A 23887-nucleotide genomic window follows, 5' to 3' on the forward strand; every position below is an offset into this window, starting at 1 on the left:
TGCATCTTCCTCAGAGACCTCAATTTCCACCTCGAAGACCCCACACACCAACTTCACCGACATCCTGGAACGAATGGACAACATCAGCCTCAGGCAGCTGGTTTCAGACCCCACACACAGAGTAGACCACACGCTATAACACATCTTTGCATCCAGAAACAGGGTCAGATACACCAACACCACGGATCTCACCTGGTCCGATCTCTCCATTGTCCAATTCACCATCACCGACCCTCGAGCTTCCCACACCAACCTCCAAGCCCAATTTCGCAGCTGGGCCAATGTTACTTATCACCAATGGACCAACGCCCTCAGCATCTCCCCGCAAGACGTCTTCACCAACCTGAATCTAGCACTAGAGCACTTCAATGAATAGATCATCTGCGCTGCCAACCGAGTGGGCCCAACCAAACCAGTCAAAACACACGGACCCACGGAACAAGCCAGCTGGTACACCCCAGAACTCGGCGTACTAAAACACAGATGCAAACACCTAGAACGAAAATGGCACACCGGCAGAAGAGACACCGACTGAGCCACCTTCAAGTCAGCCCTCAACACCTACCACCACGAGAGTTCACCTGCCCATCAGCCACTGAGAACTTTACCCCCGCCACATTGAAACTATGCAACGCTTCAGTAGGCTACTTCCACAAAATAGCCACCATAACAAAAACTTTGATACCCAAACAAACGACCCCCTCAACCTCCTCACCACCACTAACACAGCCAGCAAACACCCACTCGCTGCAAGGAAACTGCTTAGCATACCGAAAACTACAGCCCTCGTGAATGGCATTCATTCTGGGAGGACCCTCCGACCCATTCCCCCACCGACTCTTCAACCTAGGAAGCCAAGAGATCAGCCAAACCCTCACCACCATTCTCTATGCCTCCATCACCTAACTACCTTTTCAGACACCTGGAAACATTCAGAGGTAAGATCCCCTCCTTAAGAAATCCTCTCCAGACCACAGCAGCCTCCAAAACTACCGCCCCCATCTCGCTACTCCTATTTCCCACCACCAACATCCTGGAGAAAGCCATCAACCTCCAACTCGCTGAGAGCTTGGAGAGAAACAACCTGCTAGACCTCTCACATTAGGATTCAGAGCCAACCAAAGCAGCGGATGGCCCTGACTGCTGCAAAAGACGTATCTGCAGCCCTGATCCCACTCAACCTCTACGCAGCCTTTGACACTGTCTCCCGTCACACACTTGTAAATAGACTACACCAGAATCAAAGACGACGTCTTGGGATGGACTGCATCCTTCCTCAAAGAGTGAACCCAAAGAACCCACTTCCCCAATAACTGCATGAAAAAACATCTCCACCTGGAAAACTGCCTGAAGCTCAACGCGGACAAAACCGAAGTGCTGATTTTCAGCAGAAACGCCCCCAGGAACTACACCTGCTGGCCATCGGAACTGAGACTAACCCACATTCCAGAAGACCATGCCTGGAACCTCGTCATCATCCTGTACAACACACTCTCCATGAAACAACAGGTCAACGCCGCTTCCTCAGCCTGCTTCCACACTCTCCGCAGGCTCTGCAGAATCTTTAGATGGCTCCCCATTAGCACCAAAAAAAGCAATGACGCACGCCCTCATCACCAGTCTTCTTGACTACGGTAACACTCTCTATGCAGGCACCACCAGCGAGCCCACGAGAAGACTCAAGTCGATACAGAACGCAGCAGCCAGGCTGATCCTCAACCTTCCCAAAAGGACCCATATCACCCAGCACCTGAGAGACCTCCACTGACTCCCCATCCAGAAGAGATGCCAGTTCAAACTACTCACCCACACCTACAAATCCCTCCATAACCAAGGACTGGCATACTTGAACCACCACGTGAACTTCCACCAACCATCCAGAAACCTACAGCTTGTCCACCTCGCCTTCACACAGACTCTTCACATACTCTATGAATCCAGAGGACACTCCTTTTCACTCCTCGCCGCCAAGTCCTGGAATGCCCTCCACCTCTGAACATTACCCTTGCTAACAGACTTCACGAAGAAACTCAAGATCTGGCTTTTCAACTGAATCCCGCAGTCCAGCACCTGAATGCCCTTACGGGTGATAAGACACGCTTTACAAGCACTGTTTGATTAATTGAATGGTGAATAAGCAAGTACTAATAATGTCTACCAGTCTATCAACATACGTCTGAATGAGCAAAATGTCGGTGTCTTTAATTAAAATCAATTAAAAACATTTTACTTCTAGTTCCTTCAAGAAAAGTTATGAAATCCAGTTAAATGGTTTTAAAAGTGCAAGGTCTTCAAAACATTAAAATAGCCAAGTATTAGCAATCTTTAGAAACATATCAGTTTTGTTCACAGATCTCAGAATTAAAGCTTAAACAGAGCTTAAGCTAAACACAGTTGCCATAATATAGCCGGACAACTTAAAGGAAGATTAACGCAAAACTACTACCACTTTTTAAAACCTCAGCTTGATCACAAAATACAACCTATATCAATGAAACTGATGGGCTTTGAGAAGTATTATCAATCCGATCTGAGGCTTACCAAATGCAACTATTCGAAAGCTATTGGGAGGCAGAGGGCTGAGGATGCATTCAAACCCTGATGGATATATTCTGTACTCCAAGTCTTAGAATACGTTCTCCTCCTTTTCGTAGCTACTCTACAACACGGTTTTTCAATTATTTTCAATTACCGCAAAACATGTGTTCTCAATAGAGAGAAAGTAATTTAGAAACCAACCTTGCCCTTCTTGTTGCCAACGTCCACTATGAAGTTATGGTTGTCATATCTGATTCCCTTCATGAGGCCATGAAGGAGATCAGAATCCAGCTGGTGTAGTCTCACTTCCGTGGTGGGATGTGGTGGAGTGTAGAAAAAAGTGAAGATGATTGACTGACCCAAATAAAAAGCTGCTACCACCTTGGGCAGGATCCATTTCTCTCAGCAGAAGTACATGAAAGGAGAGTGAAGATACAGAACCTGCAGCTCCTTGCAGAGACAATGGCCACAAGAAAAACTGTTTCAAAGGTCAATAAACATAACTTAGAACTGTGTAGGGGCTCAAACAGAGCTCCCAGCAAAATAGAAAAGTCAGGACCAAATTTAAATCCCACTGCGGCATAATAAAAGGTACAGAAGGAAATGTATGTCTGCCCCTTCAGAAAGCTCATGACAATCAGGACTTAAATAAAGAAGCTCGTCAGGGGGCCAAATAAATGCTGAAAGGGCAGCAATGTAACCAATGACTCTGTCCACTGCACAACTCTACTGGGCTAGCGAGAGGGCAAAGTGCAGAAAGAAAGATGCATCTTCAACAGGTTCACCTGTTGATCCACACACCATGTGACAAAACAACTTCACCTCAGAGTAGACAAACTTTGTGACTGTGTAAAAATCTAACAATATGAAGTCAACTACCTCCGATAGCAGAGTAAGGAGCTCAAGTGTCCCCAACCTCCAGGCACAAAGGTGGAGGCTCTGGAGGCCGAGGTGCAGAATCTGACCCTCTGCCTGTGAGACGAAGATCAGCCGAAAGGTAGACTGGGGGTGAGACAGACTGTGTCACCAGACGTATGCATGCCAGGCCCTCCATGTCTAGTCCGGGCAATCAGAATGGTATAGGCATGGTCCTGACAAATTTTCCTCAGAATCTGATGAACCAAGGGTATTGCAGAAAACACATAAGGAAGTGGAAAATTCCATCTGAAACAACCCCACACCCACAAAGACTCCCTGCAATCGATACTGGAGGGCCTGAACTGTGGACAGTGTGGTTTCTCGTCTGAGAGGTACCCTGCAGGGCAGCGATGGTCTGGACCACTTCCGGATGGTGACACCATTTGTGTCTGGTAAGATGATGAGACTCAGGCTGTCAGCATTGGTTTTCGGAAAGCCTGCCAGAAGATTGGCGAACAACCTGAGACTATGCCTGCACGCTCAAGCCCAGAGACATAGCACTTTCTGATAGCAAAGAGAAAACCCTACTCCATCATCCCTTTTGACATACCATATTGTGGTTGTATTGTCCATCACGATCTGGACAGATAGGCCGTGAAGGGAATAAGGCTTTGAGGGCCAGGCGAAAAGCCTACAGTTGGAGGAGGTTGATGTGTAGGATCTGCTCCTCTAGAGACCAAAAGTCTCTGATCTCTAGTCCCTTCAGGAGCACATCCCACCAAATGTGAAAGCACCCATCACTGCTGTCATCTTTGTAACCACTGCTGGGAGGAGGGTAAAAACAAAGTCCCATGTGACAGGTGCTCCGACACAGACCATCAACCCAGGTTCATTGCAGTCTACCAAGAGAACTTGATGTTCTTGGTCAGAGCCTCCCGGTGCTGGAATTACTGTTGATGAAGTCACCACTGGAGAGCCTCTGTATATCAAGGAGCACAAGTGATTAACAGTATGCAGGAAGTCAGTATATCTAGTGGGTGCAGACCCACAGGACTTGAACTAGAACAATCTTCCAAAACTTCAGAATACTAACATGAAAGTCGCGGATCCTATGAGGGGCAGAGAAACTCAAAAAGACGTTGTGTACAGTACTGCCCCCATGAATAGGAGATGCTAACAGGGCTCTCAATAAGACTTGGGCACATCAATGGAAAAGCGCAAGTCAATCACCCAGGGCTGCTGTTGCTTGGGGGTTGTCCAATACCTTGGTGTCATCTAGGTACAGAATCACTGAAATCCCCAGACTTCTCAGATGCACTGCAACAACTGCCATCATCCTTGTGAAGACCCACAGTCTTTTTCAAAGCTGATGCAAATGGAGCACTGTGAGTGGTAGTGTATGGGCCGTACCACATAAAGCAGCTCCCTTTAGATCAAATTCACGATCAGTATGTGAAAATATACATTCTGCAGGTTGTGGGAAACCGTCCAGTATTCTGGCCTTGGAAGCTGAAGAACCTAAGCCTGGGACAGCATCCTGAACTTTTCCTTGCGCAGGAAAAAATAAAATACCTGAGGTACACAATCAGATGACCCCCCACTCCTTCCCCCTCTCAAGAACCAAGCAGTACAGAGAGTAGAATCCCTGTCCAATTTCCTGCTCTGGGAACAACTCCACCTCTCCTTATTGCAGCCGACAGTGGCTCCTGAGGAAGAATCCAAAGCCGATCCTTTGACTGAACACTAAGAGAGCTGGATCTGGGGAGGAGTCTGCTGAAAGAGCAGACCATACCCACTTTTCTTTTTATTTGTATGACCCCAATGGTCCAAAGGTATCACCTTCTAAACGTGGGGAAAGAGGATATCTGCCCTCTAATCAACCACAAGTGCTCCTTTAAGGGGAAGCTAAAGAATGGTTTCCAGTAGATGGATGAAATGACGACAAGGAGAACTGCTGCTAGGTTTGGCAACTCTTTCTTTTGCATCTGCCACTCGACTGTTGTGCCTCGTGGGAGTAGGAGGTGGCACTGCTGAACAGAGTCTCAGTCTTTCTTTTGCATCTGCCACTCGACTGTTGTGCCTCGTGGGAGTAGGAGGTGGCACTGCTGAGTGTCTCTCTCTCTCTCTCTCTCTCTCTCTCTCTCTCTCTCTCAATTGTGCCCATGAGGCTCTAAAGTACACCACAGGGTACCACATCCTGCCTAAACATGCAATAATCAAGATAGAATAATACAGAGTGCAGCCAGTAGTGCTGGCTCCTCATGCATTTCCCACAAGTTGCAGCTAGTCTCCAAAGGAGAGTTCAACTCTAGGCAAGGTTAGAGATTTTAGAAAGGAGAGTGACAGAAAGATAAGGGATGTGGTACATCTGACTAACAGATTGGGCATTCAAATGTGCCTACTCAGATTGTAGGGGCTTTGCTCTAACTCAATGCACTTTGAAATGCATCAATCTCTCCTGAAATCTGACTATTTCCCTACAGACATCTGACAAGATCCACTCAAGAACTAATATGTTTATGGGTTCAGCTGCTCAAAGCAGTGCTACTAGATCACGTAAAGTGTTCGCCCTCAGATATTCCTTATCTGTCCTCCATTCCATCTCCTCAAAAAATGTAACCTTTCATCCGAGGTGGCTTCTCCACAATGGCGAGGAGCGTTGCTCCAATGGCTAAGAGCCAGCAGCAGAAAAATAAAACGATTCTTGAATATCGTTTAATTTTTCTGCTGCTGGCTCAGCCAGCACATGAAGGGAGGGGGTGAGGCTGGGCCTCGGGAAGTGGGAGGGGGGATGAGGAATTATGTGCACTAAGTTGGCATGTGTGTTTGGACAGCCCTCCAAACCCACATTCACTCTTGGGTTTCTCCAGCCCGGCTGTATACACATAAATTGCACCGGCCCTAGGGTTGTGTCTGAGCGGAAGTCACTACCGCTCAGACCAATCCTGGTGCTGCTTTCATGCTAGCATTAGCATGAAAGCAGCACCAGTATTGCTGGGGAGCCTGTTCTTGTGTCCCAGCGAATTCTGGTACACCAGAACTGTAAAGGAGGACAGGCGAGGTGGCAGGAGAGGATGGCGGTGGCAGCAGTGAACAGTAAGTCTTTTTATTTTTTTTTTATTTTTTTTTTAAATTAAATTTATACCCCCACCCTCCCTTGATATTTGCAGCAGCTGCCGCCTCCTTTCATGCTGCTGCGCTTTTCGAAGCAGGTCAAGTAAGAGATATATTTAGGTCCCAAACCTCATCACTAGTAATTATTAAAAAGCAGTATAGAGAACAGGGCTTTGTCTCCTCCACATTGTAGATTACATTCTTTGTGGCAGCATGAGTGGCCAGAAGTTGTTTGTCTGAATAAAAAGAGTTTGCATTGCAGTGTTGGTGTACTTCAATAAAACTGCACTGTAATTATTTGATAACCACCAAAAGAAACTACCATTGCTACTAACAGAGTACCCTCTGTTTCAAGAGTAGCAGGAGTGCTTGTGCAGCATCAGCACATCCTGTTTATAACAACAAAAGTGTGACAATCGACTAGTGTATCTTAGGATGAGCACATCCAGCTATCTGTGAACTTTGAGACTATGAGATCCAGGAACTAGCAGAATGTGATGCATAACGGTCTTCTACATTTTTAGCAAACAGGTTTAATCAGTAGTTGAGATTCATAATATACTCACAGAAAGCACAGTATTCAAGACTGAGGTAAGAACGGAAGAAGACGACAGTAAGCACTATGCTTCAAGGGGACTACATATGAATGGCTGATTAAAAAGAATGTAACAAAGATCTGCATAACACTTGTGACTTGGAATTAAGAGTCAATTTGAGAAGAAAACAAACCCTTTGGTCTGCTTTAAAAAAATATTTCTGATACCAACAAATCTAGCAAAAAAATCTCTCAAGGCATACCTGTAATGACAACCTTATTGCTAAATTGCCTTATAGTGGTATAATCTTATAGACTGCAAAACAAAAGATAACAATCAGAACGATAACAACTGGCTTCTGAAGCTTCAGAAGAGAAGACCATAGGTAGCCAAGAAAAAGATCAACTATTACTTCAAATGTCTTATATTCTCCTTTTTTTGAATCATACATTTTATTACGGAAACTTAGTACATAACACAGCACATTACTATCACATAACATTTTCCAACTGGACAAAATAGCCATCTTGTGACCAATAATCAAAAATGAAATGTGGCCTCTAACATCTAGTGCAGACCCCCACCCCTCCAAAGGTGTGTGGAGTGGGGTGTGGAGGGCAGAAAATAAACAGAATCAAGCTCATATGCTTAAAGTCAAAGTCATACCTCCTAGTTAGTGTACCAGAAACTTCACCAAAAAAGACCCTACCTTTGCTAAGGTTGGAGAATTACACTAATTCATGGACCAAACAAGAGTCCAATAAATATTAGGATCAGACTCTGGAGTCATACTCCGGTGCTGCTTTCCGATTTAGAATGATGTGATCCTGGGAAGGCTTCTGTGGCATCGACAACCAATGTGCAAGAAGTTGCACATCACGGTGTGATAAAGATACTTGTTTTTTCAGTTGAATAAGTTCATTTTTAGGGTCGAGCCTGCGTTGCATGCGCTCGCGCATGCGTTTCGCAGGGAGACTCTTTTGTATTTAGAAAAGGGCTCGGAGCCCTGTCAACTTCACGTCAGTGTTTTTTATTGGTTGGTGGGCTTCCCTAATAAAATCTGCTTGCTTTCATTAGTCGAAGGCACGCATATGTCATGCCTTTTCCGGTGGCTAGCCCTCCTCCAGCGCAGCGACCAAGTACAAAAAACATGCGAGGCTCGCTGTTTTCCATCGGGCTCGTGGACTTTTTTTTCTCTAATTTACGAGCCTGATCTCGCTTGGCAGAAGTCGAGCGCTTTACATACTTGATTTCACTTTTTCGGGTTATGTACATAAATGCACTTTTTCCCAATAGGTGAAAAGTCGGATTAGGAGTTTACAACGCGATCAGCTCTAACATGAGCAAACGCGAGACCCGATGCATTGTAAATGCTTGTTCTGTCTTGCATACATACAGTTCTTAGCTGTCTTTTGTCGAAGACCCGTTGTGCACAAAACCAAAGCATATAGAGGACAACTTTTTTTTTTTTTTTTTTGGACTGGGTGATTTGCATCCTTCCACATCAAAATGGTTGGGTCATATTGCTCAGTGCCGGTTAGTAAAACGTAAGCAGTTTCCTTTATATTCTCACGTCCAAAAGATATTCATACCTCTCAGAGGGTCTCCCACAAACTCAATCTATGATTCCATACAGAGCAGCATACGAATTTTACACAACTTAAACTCTTTCTTCTTTACCATCAAATTCCAGCTATGTGATAAACAGGCGATCGATTCCAATTACCCTTGAAACTTTGTCAACATTTTTATCCATGGGTGGCTGTGCAACGTCATCAGAGAGGACTTTTTTCTTAAAGTTTTTCATTGTTTATGAATCATCAAGAATTCCGATACTGAGGAGTCACTCCCTCGGGGGTTCAGACTTCTGTCATCGTACTCTGCAACTGGTGCTATCTCATGTGGTCTGGTGTTTCATACTGAAGAAAAACAGTCCCCCTTTCATTTCCAGTTCTCTTTTTTAGGAACTATTGTGACTTACCCTGTCTCTCAAGTTCTGCTTATTCACTTCCTGGGTCATATTTTCCTGCCAGTCACTAAGCGGGTGCCTTCACCTAAGCCCTTTGGCACGTACATACCCCCAAGCTAATAAGCACCACCTTCCCACTGTTAATGTGCCAAAAGCAGCACAAGAGGGTGGTGGGAAGCTACCTTAAGCACAGTGCCAATCTCAGGTATATCAATCAAACTGCTGGGCCCCTGTGTTTCCCCTCAGTCAGGGCCTGTAGGCAAAACTTCCACAAGTCAGGCCTCTAGTTCCCCATCTCAGCACGTTGGCCAGTACTATAATCGATCATGCTCTTCACACCACATTATTTTTCACTCCCTTGGTAGCCAGGTGTGACCAGACACTAAGCCAACTGTCTCCTAAAGGTCAGGTAAGACCTCTACAGCCGTCTCACAAAGTTGTACCTCTAATCTCTCAAGCCACTCTGGGTCCACAGATGCAGGGCTGCACCACAGCCTAAATGGAGTGAAAGCGCTGCAGATCCCAGCAAGCCTAACCTCTTTATTCTAGCTAGAAATATGAAGCAAAGCATATGCATATATGGTGTTAAAACACTTAACTTTTAAGCATTTCATTCCCTACCCAACTGAAGGTGAGTTAAGATGTTTTCTGGGACACAAAGAACACCTGTTTACTATAAGAGATATGAGAAAAATGTCAAGGTGATTCAGTGCACGGAGGAGGATACAAAGCAGAAAAACAAAGCAGGGTCAGAAGATAAGGGGGTGAACACTGAAGGACACATTCTGGATTATTTACCCTTCCTCTGCAGCTTAGCTGTCTTGACACTATGGAACAGAGGTTCTACTATTGTGGCCTCACAGATGTTAAAGAGCTAAACAAGTCTAAAATAGTGACCAACGGCTAACACTAAGAATTTTAAATGATCCATACATACTGCCAGATGAAGAGATAAAACACTCATGCTGAACTGTCTAAGGCAGAGATTACTCTTCAAAAAGCTCAGATATGACTAATTTCATGACTGGAAGACCGACTAAATAATTGTGGAAGGAAAGAAGAAATGGATGATTATAGTGGAGGAAAGAATCTAGAGGTACCCAATCATTAAGCAGACCTCCTTCATCACATAATTCTTTTTTAAACACAGATTAAATGGGTGACATTGCAGGAAATGCAAAAGACACTTCAGGAGTTGTCCCAGCTTTCCCTTTGCTTCCGAGCATTAATTACCCAAGGCAGTGTTATCCTGCTGAGTTATCCTACACCATATGTCTGAAGATGCCCTTCGCTATTATTAACAATGTATGGAAAGGCTGGGGCAAAGCAAACACTGTGGGGTCAATCGAAAACCAGAAGCAGGAATATCAATGCTGCTTTTACCTCCAGTCAGCTCCATAGTGAGTTTCTCATTTTCAATCATCTTCTTCTTTTCTTCAAGCTCTGTAATCAAAGTTTCTTTCAGCTCAATTTTCTTATCTTCAAACTCTTTCACAGCAGCCTTCTTCTCTTTTATGTAGTTCCTCTCCACTTGCTCGGTCTATGGCAAAAAAAGAGAATGATATTACAAAAACTGTTGACACACGGTCATTCCTATGCAAATGAGAAATACTGCTTCAGACACATTTAACATCAGACCATCGGTAAACACCTGCAAGCTTTGTAAGTAGCAGTGCTTTTCGCAAATTTACAGTTATTCCTTTCCCTTGCAGTGTAATTTTACACAGTACCATGATCCTGGTTAAGTGAGCTTCGGCAAGTCCAAGGCTAGGGCATCTGCTTTAGACTGGAAGGGTACCATCTTTTTTTAATAGGGTATATATTGAGCAAGTTTCTGCAATATATATCCTTAACTGCATAGGCACTGCTTGCACATCTATACGTATGTTCAAGTGCCAGCAGGAAAGAGCCTGCATGAAACAGAATGAAAAGCTCTCCAGGTAATTCAGAAATCAAGCAACAAAGGATTTAGCAGTGAACACCCTATTTGGAGTTACCTAAAGAAAGAACACAGATTATCTGGCTATGAACCTTACAAGATAAAATAAACCAGGACCCATATGAGTGATAGGGCGCACTGTTGTTGTTTGCGCCATGGTGCATCCTTAAATGTTTGCCCTTGGCACAAACAGAGAGAGTGCACACTGTTAAAATGAATATTTGGGGGGAGTCCAGGGGATGCCCTTACAGTGCGCCTCCTTGAGAGGGCACACTGACAGTGAGTCACACTTTTGGAGCACACAATCAGTGTGTCTCCTAAAGGCATGTCTGACTCTGTTACCATGTCTTGTCTGAATTATGCTGCAGGCACAGAATCAGAGTGATTCTCTTATTTATATGAGGCACCGCCCTCTGAAGATAGCACTGGCACTACTTGTGTGTCATGGCTATCAGTATTACGGAAAGTCCCACACAGGAGTCCGCACCCCCTTCTTTATTACCAATGTGGCTTCGATTGCAAAAAGGGGGCGCACACAACTGCTACGCACCTAGGGCACTATAAGTAAAATTGTCTCCAGAAAGACTTATAAAGACCAGATAAATGCACTTCCTATATAACCAGGACATTTGTGGCACTGAGGAAGCTAGGACAAGCATTCAGTTAAGGTTAAGAAACACAACAATGAAGAGATAAACATAAGCCTCAATAAAGATATCTGCAACAATATTAGGAAACAAATGAAGCCTATTTTTTGGAGTTGATATAGTCTAACACACTAATGTAACTAAGCTGAAGACTTTAAATGAAGGTTCAGTCTGCATCAATGAATACTGTGACACTGGTCCAGTTTTCAGACTTCCTAGCTACTAGCCTGGCCAGTTTCTCCTTTTTTCGTCCATTTTGGCAGATTGGATAGATTCTAGTAAGGCAACTGAGAGCCGCAAGTTACAACTAACATCAGTACACCTTGTGATAAGTTGTGAAAATAAGAGGAACTAAATATGGATGATGGCACACAACCATACACTTGAGAATTAATTATTTGACAAACTAAAGGCAACAAGTGTGAACATAAGAATGTGTTGGTTTTCAAGAATAGGGACCTGTGGCTCATGAAGAATGGAGTGGTTACGGAGTATGGAGATGGTCACTAAAGTGAGTTGTTCCGGGACAAGGCTTTATATGGCTGACACAAACTTTACCATACCTCAGGGCCTCTAGCTGTGCAGTAGCGTGATAACAAGGAAGATGCATAATGTCAGGTTTGGGTACAAGGCTAAGTACACTGTAAAGTTTCTTTGAAAGGGTCTTTTTTTTTTTTTTTGGAGTGTAGTGAATGGGCTTGTATGCAAGATGATGATAGTGCACTAAAAGAGTAGTTGGTCAGTTTGTTGGAAGGATTTAGTGATGGGCAGTACAAGCATTATTTAAAGAAAATCCTGAAATTAGTTCCTGTGTCAGTCATATCTTTTCAACGCCTTTTAAATGTATCAGGAATGGAGGCTAATATCTAAATGTTTGATGTATGATGTACCTACATCAAAGTGGGAGATGAAAAGCTATCCTTCTTAGTGTACGAACTATTAGTAAAGACCATCTTTTAGCAAGTAGATGGACACAGCTAATCAGATTAAAAAAAATATTGTGGCAGAGACCAAAAGGCCACAATCTGCACTCCGCCAACATTTTTACACACCCAATGACGTTTAACGAAGTACTTTGCCATTTGGGAAGTGAATAAACTAATATGAACTTTTAAACCTGGGAGAAAAAGGACATGATACAAACTGATCCTAGGGAAAAACATTCACCTACACCCAAGCGTTGGCCTGCTTTTTCATGCAGAAATACACTTCAAATGAGAATAGCTTAAAAACATCTCCTGTCCCTCTACACTTACTCTTCTGGTCTCATCCCAGCATTTCTATGCATGTCAGAAATGTTTTGCAATTTAGATCGAGATCAAAAACAGTACCAACTATGTAACTTTCCACGAATATCATTTTAACATGTAAATTTTCAAACTACATCACAGCTAGTTCTACCTCTTGCTAATCCCCCATTCAACACTTCTTATTAAATGTTATCATATGCGTGCAAAGTGAATTTATTTACAAAGTTTTAACTTGGTTTTACTTATGTTGTTTCTGAGATGTCATTTCTTAGTTGGTGCCCCAGGGACTTTTTAACTTGTTTGGACTGCCCAAGGCAGGAGGGCCATAGGCACTTGCTGCACACCCATTTGCTGTGAGCTGAAGGCATTAGCACAGATGCCTGAAGCGTCAAGGGTGCTGCACGCAACCCAATAACCAATATTTATCCTCAGACACCTCGTATTTTCATATTAATTTCAGTCATTTACCACTGTAGATCTAGTGCACGTTGAGAAGGCAGACATTATCCTTTTTGTGGACTGATTACAAGACTTACTGGAGAGCTACAGTAAGTCTCCACTTTACACACTTCCTAGAGATTAACTGTCAGTAAAGAATGATCTAAAAGTGTCCGCTTTTACTTTTGATTTCAGGATGGACAAATGGTGTATGCCCTGAAAAGGAATGCACATCAATTGCAAAAGTTCAAAACATCGACAAGACTTCAGGGCTGTCCAAGTAAAACTTTCTGATCAAAAATCCAAGACCTGGAGTTAGATTGTATCTGGGCATCATTGCTATGAAATCCTTGATTTTGTATGTGTACCTATGTATATAAATCACATATTCATCACTTTTAAGCACTTCACTGTCTGCAACGTCTAATTATTATTGTATTATGATGAAATAATAATGCAACATCACGCCTTTTATTATCAGTGGCCCTTGTGTGCATTTGCTGCAAACTTTCAAATTGTGAAATTAATCCAACATGTTGAATATCTGCAGGGTATCTGTTGTGAAGCACCAGTGTGCTTTACTTTTATTACTTACCCAGGTTCAGTGAATTAAGTATAAAGGGATGGTACTCACCGAGATATGGGGAACACTCTGCTAGAAATGCCATGGCTTTTAAGGCCTTTGAGGTAGAGGTCAGATTGAAATATACTATTAAAGCAAATGACTGGGCAATAATGGATAGATTTAGGGGTGCTCGACAAACTTAACTTGTACAAATGGAAGTGCTGTGTATTACTTTAGAATAGCAATTTTCTGCACTTGTTTTAAAGTCGAAGTTCTGGCATCCTTTACTGTGAGCAATTCAAAAGATTCGGACTTGAATTAAGGTTACCCTTCTAGGTGTGGCGGGGGTGAGAGTTTTATATGTATAACTTCTATGGGACTATCCAAGATCATGATAATGTTGTTGGTATGTGTTTTGTCTGTCTGAAAATCCTAGCCAGAAGAGTAAATGGTTCCTATGTTTGTTGTCTTTGGCAGTGGGTGAACTTTAAAAAAGAAGAACAAGTGTATCAACGATGTTGAATCTACTTCCACTCAAGTGGTAGTTCACATTCTTGGGTCTAGCTTAAATGGAATTAGTTAATAGACTTGTTGATTGATCGAATGTCACATGGGATGTGCTGTTTTGTGACAAGAGTTCCCCTATTTTGCATGTGGATTGTGAGGAATTTAGCTAGTGTGTTTGAAATAAAGATCACTATAACACTCACCTCTGTATCTATAAAAGAATTAAAACTTTATTAAATGTTAGTGGAGAAAATCATTATTCTTAGACATAATTTGCATCTATGTTGAAACAGAAATGAACACTGTAGGTTCTCTAATAACACTTTGGTGTTCCGAGTGAAAATGAAGTTAATTGTTTCTGGGCCTTAATCAAGACACTTACACTGGTTTTACTCATTTCCTATAACATATCCATCTCTCAGGTCATAGGACGAATCATTTCAAAAGCACTTCAAACTTCTTGACTTCATGGCAAAGAGAATATTTCTATATACTGGTTTGCAAGATCAGTAGAGATTTGGGATTTTGAAGAGCAAAAGACTGCATCTAGGTATGCAGTTCTCTAACTGTTAGGCCGGTGTGTCTGAAATCAGTTAAAATAAATTACCTATCTGTAATTTCAGTTGTGTTTCATGAGTATCATCATTAAATTAATAAAAACAGAATATCTAAACTTACACCCAGAGAAAGAAAATCTGTCGAAGTCAAACAAAAAACAATGATTATGTAAAGAAAACATTTGTGCTCCATATTTTTACTAAAACAATTACATAAGAAAAACTCTCAAAGCCCATTAGAAAATGTAAAAATCGACTGGAGGGGACATGGCCATGGTGTCTGTGAAAATGGACACTTGTCTTGAGGCACTGTAGAGCCATCTTCAACGGAGCAAGTTTCTGTGTCACATCAGCACATCAATGCTGAGGCAAATACCAAAAAACACCACTGGACGTTGAACAATGTTATGGCTGCCTGTTGCACCCCATTCCTGTGGATGAGCGGTGAAGACAACTTTATGGAAGTTGCTCAGTCTTCTCTGAGAGTGCCCACTGCCTGCGCAAGGAAGCACTCTTGAAAAGGTGAATAAGAGTGGCCAACCAGCGCTAGGCTAGACGAGGCACTTGTCCGGTTGGGTTTAGAGTTCTTCCAGAGAACCAGAACATTTTTTGTACCAAATGCTCACAAAACTCTTACTGTGTTTCAGAACATTTCATGGAACCTAAGAGGGAAGGGGATTGGGATAATGGGAGAAGAGACTGTCTTTGGGTTTTCGCTGTTCATAGCACATAGCGCTCTACCCTCCTCTAGTGGTGAAATATCTGCATAGCGCATAGCACTCTACCCTCCTCTAGTGGTGAAATATCTGCAGCCGTCCGTCAAAAGGGTGGTAGAACTGAAACTCCAGGCATGACATTCGCAGTTATAACATGCAACAAGGCATAAACATTAATACTTATAATTCACAAATGTAATTTCTATATTCAGCGTCAAGTGCTGTAGTAACTGATTTAATATTAAACAATGGTCCTTCTGAAATCTATATATGAGTGCTCAGCCTGTCACCCAAAGAACCGACGACTTAATACGTAAGTCGTTTTCCTGCAATGCCTTTCAATAGTACACAGCTTACTCATGGAGCATTCCCTTCCTTAAATAGATTGTTAGAGCTCTAACAAGTGTTGAGATTGTCAACCACTTCAGAAACTTTTACCTAGTTTCTCTAAACTCTACTTTGATCTACAAAAAAATGCATCTTGCTAACTGTTTTGAGGGTAAAGTTGATTCTATAGTTTGTCCAACAGATTTCCAACGAAAAGCCAAAGACTAAACAAAGGTTTCTTCCGATACAACACTGATGAAAAGCCTAAGCCTGAAGAAATCAGGATAAAAGGAATAAGGAGGCCAACGCAACTCTCTTCTCCTGAGAAAGCACATATGCGAAAACCAAACACTTCTGTCAAGAAGGACTTAATTGACGTGCGCAGATATATTCCTGTGCGCGGTTCTATTTTCACATTCAGTTATCGTAAGATACTGTCACTCTATAACCATCACAGCAATAGGAGTTTTAGGAGGACATCTTGAACCTCCAATCTTTACTTAAGGTTCTCAGGACATTGTAATTTGTATTCTTTCATTTCTTATTGTGAAATGGTTGCCTAATATCTTATTTTTATTTACTTAAATGATCATGCACATCTTATTACTTAGTCCGGACAACACTTCGTCCTTGTGAATGGCTTCAGAGGAAAAGCCGTCCTTGTGAGGACTGTTCATTCAGTTTTATTTTTCACTTTAGAAATATAGTGTTTACCATTGACCTTCCCACTGGCATTTTATTGTGATCAAGAGTAGTGTAAAGGGCATCCAACACCTCAAGTAGACTCCTGTGCCACGCAGAGAAGCTTGCCTTTTGTAGGTTCCCCAAAAGCGGCTGTGAACATAATGAAAGCCTGATGAGTTCTGTCCCTAAGGTGTATGCTCCTTCTTGCTTTAAGGTAAAAACAGTATTGAGAACAAAATTAATCCCCCAATATCAAGGACAACCTATCTCCTACAAAGTGCTGGAGATATACCATATGCCTTCATAGAACTTGAGGGGCATACAATATTGCAGAACAGCCTTTAAAGGTATCTGAAGGAGAGCACTTATGAGATTTAGATGGTTATATACATTAATTCCTAACAACACAGACCTTGGCTGACTGTCTAAGGTCACAGATAGATCTTTAGACATCAAGAGCAGAAAAACTCATTCTTGGGCCTATGGAACAAAAAAAACATTTAACTCCTTATAAAGATGCTCAAATAAAGAAATAATTTGAAAACACACACATGTAACCATTCTAAGAATATTCCTGACAGAAAATCAGCAAAGACAATTAAGCAAACCCACAGAAGAATAATTTTTTTTTAGAGAAATGCAGATGAAACTTGTTCAGACTTACTGAACCAAAAGATAACTAAGGGCTAACTGCATGCTGGGATTCAGGAATCTATGAGTGTTTTGGAATCTTGCATGCAAGTGGATATATTCATCATTTATGATTATTAATAAAGATCCTATGATGGGATGCCAAGATGACATTCAAAACAGTAGAATGGAACTACATTTTTGCGGCACTGGCTAAACTGGGATTTGTCCTAAACTTCACGCAATGGGTTCAACTTCACTACACTGGCCTACGGCACAGGTTAAGGTGAACAACAGGCACTCTAGGTAATTCAAGCATCAGAAGGGTACCAAGGAGCGTTGCCACTAAACCCCATTAGTCTTTGCCTTTGCCCTGGAGCTGTTGGCTGCATGGATCTGACAGGACAGATTAGAGAGGGGCATGCACTGGGAGGAACAATGGAAGGACAAAATATTGTTATATGCAGATGATATGCTGCTCTATGTGGCCGACCCAAAACTGACCCCTGCCCAGCTGATGCAGATCACCATGACATTTGTAGATACTCAGGCTATACCTTTAACTGGCACAAGTCCATACTATAACCCCAACTCCCGAATGACCCAGTGCCGCAATTGCGGCCTGATTGTGTGGAAACTGTGGCTACCACGAGCTTCTGCTACTTAGAGATCTACGTCACCTCTGATGCATCTCTCTTTCCGCAGAACAATCTGGCCCTGGTGTTAAATAGATTAAGACAGGATGTGAGGCAAAGGAAATCATTACCGCCCTCATTACTGGACAAAGCGGCCTTGTTCAAAATGATGAAGAGACTGGCCGGATCCCACACAGACAGTAGTGCAAATCTGGAGAAGGCCACAGTGTTTCTGGGGTAGAAAAACAAGGTCACACAGGCAACTCCGCTATGGGAAGCAGGCAGACTAGCTAAGTGTGACCTAACAGGGATCTCCCCAGTGGGCAATATTTAAACTCAGGGTGATGTCATCCCCTGGGTTGAGCTACAGCGGAAGTACCAACTAGCATTTTCCTAAGTTTATCGATATCTGCAAATCAGGCATGAGCTCTTTACAATCCTTCTGAAGGGGACAGACCACCCAGAGTCCGCACTCCTAGAAGACAGACTACAAGATGAGTATAAGCCTCAAATGACCACCCTGACATATAAAAAGTATATTAGGGCCAATTGAACAATCTTGCAGATGGAGGATCCCCCCAATAGGGATAGGAATGTGACCCCCTCCCCTTGGGAGGAGGCACAAAGAGGGTGTAGCCACCCTCAGGGCTAGTAGCCATTGGCTACTGCCCACCCTGACCTAAACACACCCCTAAATTCTGTATTTAGGGGCTCCCCTGAACCTAGGAACTCAGATTCCTGCAACCTAAGAAGAAGAGGACTGCTAAGCTGAAAAACCCTGCAGAGAAGACGGAGACACCAACTGCTTTGGCCCCAGCTCTACCAACCTGTCTCCCCCCTTCTAAAGACACTGCTCCAGCGATGCTTTCCCCAGGGACCAGCGACCTCTGAATCCTCAGAGGACTGCCCTGCTCTAGAAGGACCAAGAAACTCCAGAGAACAGCGGCCCTGTTCACCAAAGCCTGCAACTTTGTTTCCAAAGGAGCAACTTTAAAACAACTGCGTTTCCCACCGGAAGCGTGAGACTTGCTGCTCTGCACCCGACGCCCCCAGCTCGACTTGTGGAGAACAAACACTTCAGGGAGGACTCCCCGGCGACTACGAGACCGTGAGTAGCCAGAGTTGCCCCCCCCTGAGCCCCCACAGCGACGCCTGCAGAGGGAATCCCGAGGCTCCCCCTGACCGCGACTGCCTGACTCACAGATCCCGACGCCTGGAAAAGACTCTGCACCCGCAGCCCCCAGGACCTGAAAGATCGGAACTCCAGTGCAGGAGTGACCCCCAGGAGGCCCTCTCCCTTGCCCAGGTGGTGGCTACCCCGAGGAGCCTCCCCCCCCCCCCCCCCCTTGCCTGCCTGCATCTCTGAAGAGACCCCTTGGTCTCCCATTGATTCCAATTGAAAACCCAACGTGTGTTTGCACACTGCACCCGGCCGCCCCCGTGCTGCTGAGGGTGTACTTTCTGTGCTAACTTGTGTCCCCACCGGTGCCCTACAAAACCCCCCTGGTGTGCCCTCCGGAGACGCGGGTACTTACCTGCTGGCAGACTGGAACCGGGGCACCCCCTTCTCCACTGAAGCCTATGCGTTTTGGGCACCACTTTGAACTCTGCACCTGACCGGCCCTGAGCTGCTGGTGTGGTAACTTTGGGGTTGCTCTGAACCCCCAACGGTGGGCTACCTTGGACCCAAACTTGAACCCCATAGGTGGTTTACTTACCTGCAAGAACTAACAAATACTTACCTCCCCCAGGAACTGTTGAAAATTGCACTGTCTAGTTTTAAAATAGCTATATGTGATTTATTTGAAAAGTATATATGCTATTGTGATTATTCAAAGTTCCTAAAGTACTTACCTGCAATACCTTTCATTTGAAGTATTACATGTAAAATTTGAACCTGTGGTTCTTAAAATACACTAAGAAAAGATATTTTTCTATACAAAAACCTATTGGCCTGGAATTGTCTTTGAGTGTGTGTTCCTCATTTATTGCTTGTGTATGTACAACAAATGCTTAACACTACTCCTTTGATAAGCCTACTGCTCAACCACACTACCACAAAATAGAGCATTAGTATTATCTCTTTTTGCCACTACCTTACCTCTAAGGGGAACCCTTGGACTCTGTGCATACTATTCCTTACTTTGAAATAGTGCATACAGAGCCAACTTCCTACAGCTATTATACCCCAGTCCATGTCTCGTTTCCACATCTATAGATCCAGGATCTAACCTGTTCCCCAATCCTTCACAATGTTCCTCTTGGTCACTACCAGACCCACCATAATCCATAACCTTTGTTCCCTAGTGCCATCAGCCTCGCCCCTTGATGTTCAGAATACATTGTTTTGCTGATTTACTGATGCCCTCACCCCCCACCGCATTTGCCCACTGTAGCCCAGTACTTCTGCACCACCAGGGACCCCCAGAGGATGTAAAAGAAGGGAGCCTGTTTGCCTGCAGCCACACAGACCTTATTCATCCTCAGTCTGCCCCATCAGCACCATCATTGTTCCATCATAATAGAAGTGATGTAAAATTCGAATCTGGATTAAACAAAATTCTGAGCGTATGGCCATCTCTTGGGGGGCTGCCAGGGTCTCCACTCACTCTCCATAATTTAAGGCTCCTAAGTCTCGCTCCCATTTTTCGCTTAAGGACTTTCGAAAATGATTATGTACTTTTTCCTAAAAGTCAGAGTCACTTCAGCTCAGGTTGCCTTAGGGGCGGTCCTGACTGGTCAGTGACTCCTCCTTGTTTTTCTCATTATCTCCTCCGGCCTTGCCGCCAAAAGTGGGGCCGTGGCGGGAGGGGGCGGGCAACTCCACTAGCTGGAATGCCCTGTGGTGCTGTAACAAAGGGGGTGTGTTACAGCTCCTGCAAGGGGGAGGTGATAAGCATCTCCACCCAGTGCAGGCTTTGTTACTAGCCACAGAGTGACAAAGGCACTCTCCCCATGTGGCCAGCAACATGTCTCAAGTGTGGCAGGCTGCTAAAACCAGTCAGCCTACACAGGTAGTTGGTTAAGGTTTCAGGGGGCACCTCTAAGGTGCCCTCTGGGGTGTATGTTACAATAAAATGTACACTGGCATCAGTGTGCATTTATTGTGCTGAGAAGTTTGATACCAAACTTCCCAGTTTTCAGTGTAGCCATTATGATTCTGTGGAGTTCGTGTTTGACTGACTCCCAGACCATATATTCTTATGACTACCCTGCACTTACAATGTCTAAGGTTTTGCTTAGACACTGTAGGGGCATAGTGCTCATGCACCTATGCCCTCACCTGTGGTATAGTGCATCCTGCCTTAGGGCTGTAAGGCCTGCTAGAGGGGTGACTTACCTATGCCACAGGCAGTGTGAGGTTGGCATGGCACCCTGAGGGGAGTGCCATGTCAACTTAGTCATTTTCTCCCCACCAGCACACACAAGCTGGCAAGCAGTGTGTCTGTGCTGAGTGAGGGGTCCCTAGGGTGGCATAAGACATGCTGCAGCCCTTAGAGACCTTCCCTGGCATCAGGGCCCTTGGTACCAGGGGTACCAGTTACAAGGGTCTTACCTGGGTGCCAGGGTTGTGCCAATTGTGGAGACAATGGTACATTTTAGGTGAAAGAACACTGGTGCTGGGGCCTGGTTAGCAGGGTCCCAGCACACTTCTCAGTCAAGTCAGCATCAGTATCAGGCAAAAAGTCGGGGGTAATTGCAACAGGGAGCCATTTCTTTACACAAGCTCCCCCCCAGCCCACAGGCCAGGAGACTCAGCCAAAGCTGGCAGAGTCTTCCTAGTCTGTCAGGCAAGGAAGAGTAGAGGAAATAGGCTGGTTTGTTGCAGGGCCTACTCTGTCTTACATCCTCCAGTTCAGGTCATTCCCTCTGGGGAACTGACCCACTTCCACAGTGATAGGACCTAGTCTGAATTGCCTCTTGTCTGTGTCTTTAATGTCTCCACCCATTCTCTCCATTTTGGGGTTAGAGGTATCCACCTCTGCTAATCTTATCTTAGCCAGGGTCAACCCTAGCTTACCCAAAGCGGTTACCCAGAGCTGGAGTAACCCCACCATGACCAACAGGGTCAGGGGGCCTAACTTGCTATTTGGCATGGGGTCAGACCACCATGCCAAGGATAGTGCAGCCATAAAGGCTAACACCCAGCAGAGGCCACTGACAGCTGTCAGTGCCCAGAACCACACCTTTAGCTCTTCACCTACAAGGGAAGGAGCTATGTTACAGGCTTCTTTGGGTTCAGGGTGCCTGTCTGCTGTATTAGAGTGGGGGGGTTACCACATCTTGTAGTAAACACCCTTCTTCCACTCTTTCTTCTGTCAGCTGAGGAGCCACCCACTCAGGCTTAACAGTTGCCTGACTAGCCAGGACTTCTTGTGGGTCAGGCTGGACTTTACCAGTGCCACTTTTGGAGTTCTCCCCTACTGGAGCAGAATCTCCTTGGCTTGCTGGAACCTTGGCTAAAGGTTGTCCACCCTTACTACACTGTTTTCTTTTCTTTTTCTTCTGGGGCCTGCTTGCAATTACTGCAGGGGCAGGACCTCCAGAATCCTTGGGAGAGGACTGGCACTGGACCAGTTCCTCTCTTGGGCTCTGACTAACCTCTGGGTAGTCATTTCCAAGGAGACAATCAAGGGGGAGGTCTGTACTGACTACCACCCTTCTCCAGCTAAAAGTCCCACCCACTTCTATGGGCACAAAAGCCACAGGCCTATTAGTGACCCTGTCTGGGCTAACTCTTACTCTGGCAGTCTGCCAAGATGTACTTGTTTGAGAACACCAGCCTGTCATGCACAATAGTGTGACTGGCACAAGTGTCTCTCAGGGCAGTGGCTGGGATTCCATTCACCAGTAGGTGGTGGAAGTGTCTACTTCCCTCTGGAATCTCCAACTCACCTGTTGGGCCCTTCTTCCAGTTGAAGGCTATGAAGACCTCCTCATCTGAGGAGTCATCCCCAATGGCTACACTGGTCACCCCTGGGATTTTGCTAGGGGGTTTGTTTTTGGGACAGGAAGTGTCCTTGGTGTGGTGCCCTGTCTGTCTACAGTTTTGGCACCATGCCTTAGTGGCATCCCAGTTCTTACCCTGGTACCCACCTTTGTTTTGGTTTGTGTCTCGGGCCCACCCACCTGGTCTGGTTTTTGGGGGCCTACAGAGGACTCTTTTTCTTTGTTTCTAGTGTCACCCACTTTCTCCTGGGGAGGCTTTGTAACCCCTTTCTTTTGGTCACCCCCAGTGGAAGTTTTGGTTACCCTATTCTTGACCCAGTGGTCTGCCTTCTTTCCCAATTCTTGGGGAGAAATTGGACCTAGGTCTATCAGATACTGATGCAACTTTTCATTGAAGCAGTTACTTAAAATGTGTTCTTTCATAAACAAATTATAAAGCCCAACATAGTCATGCACTTCATTTCCAGTTACTCAACCATCCAGTGTTTTCACTGAGTAGTCTACAAAATCAACCCAGGTCTGGCTCGAGGAGTTTTGAGCCCCCTGAACCTAATCCTGTACTCCTCAGTGGAGAATCCAAAGCCCTCAATCAGGGTACCCTTCATGAGGTCATAAGATTCTGCATCTTTTCCAGAGAGTGTGAGGAGTCTATCCCTACACTTTCCAGTGAACATTTCCCAAAGGAGAGCACTCCAGTGAGATCTGTTTACTTTTCTGGTTGCACAAGCCCTCTCAAAAGCTGTGAACCATTTGGTGATGTCATCACCATCTTCATATTTAGTTACAATCCCTTTAGGGATTTTCAACATGTCAGGAGAATCTCTGGCCCTATTTATGTTGCTGCCACCACGGAAGGGACCAAAACCCATCTCTTGTCTTTCCCTTTCTATGGCTAGGAGCGGTCTCTCCAAAGCCAATCTTTTGGCCATCCTGGCTAACAGGAGGTCCTCTTCACTGAGGCTATCCTCAGTGATTTCAGAGGTGCTGGCCCCTCCTGTGAGGGAAGCAGCATCTCTGACTATTATAT

The 23887-nt window shown here is 44.5% G+C and overlaps 1 protein-coding gene across 2 annotated transcripts in view; it reads right to left on the reverse strand.

Moving 5' to 3' along the window:
• Positions 1-23887, reverse strand: part of SUDS3 (SDS3 homolog, SIN3A corepressor complex component) — a 181204-nt gene that overhangs the window by 91112 nt on the left and 66205 nt on the right. For both annotated transcript variants that reach the window (XM_069214476.1, XM_069214477.1), the window contains exon 6: positions 10399-10555. In XM_069214476.1, the coding sequence (XP_069070577.1) occupies positions 10399-10555 (157 nt within the window). The remainder of the gene's footprint in view (positions 1-10398; positions 10556-23887) is intronic.

Source organism: Pleurodeles waltl, chromosome 11, assembly GCF_031143425.1.
Source record: "Pleurodeles waltl isolate 20211129_DDA chromosome 11, aPleWal1.hap1.20221129, whole genome shotgun sequence".
Classification (NCBI taxonomy): Eukaryota; Metazoa; Chordata; class Amphibia; order Caudata; family Salamandridae; genus Pleurodeles; species Pleurodeles waltl.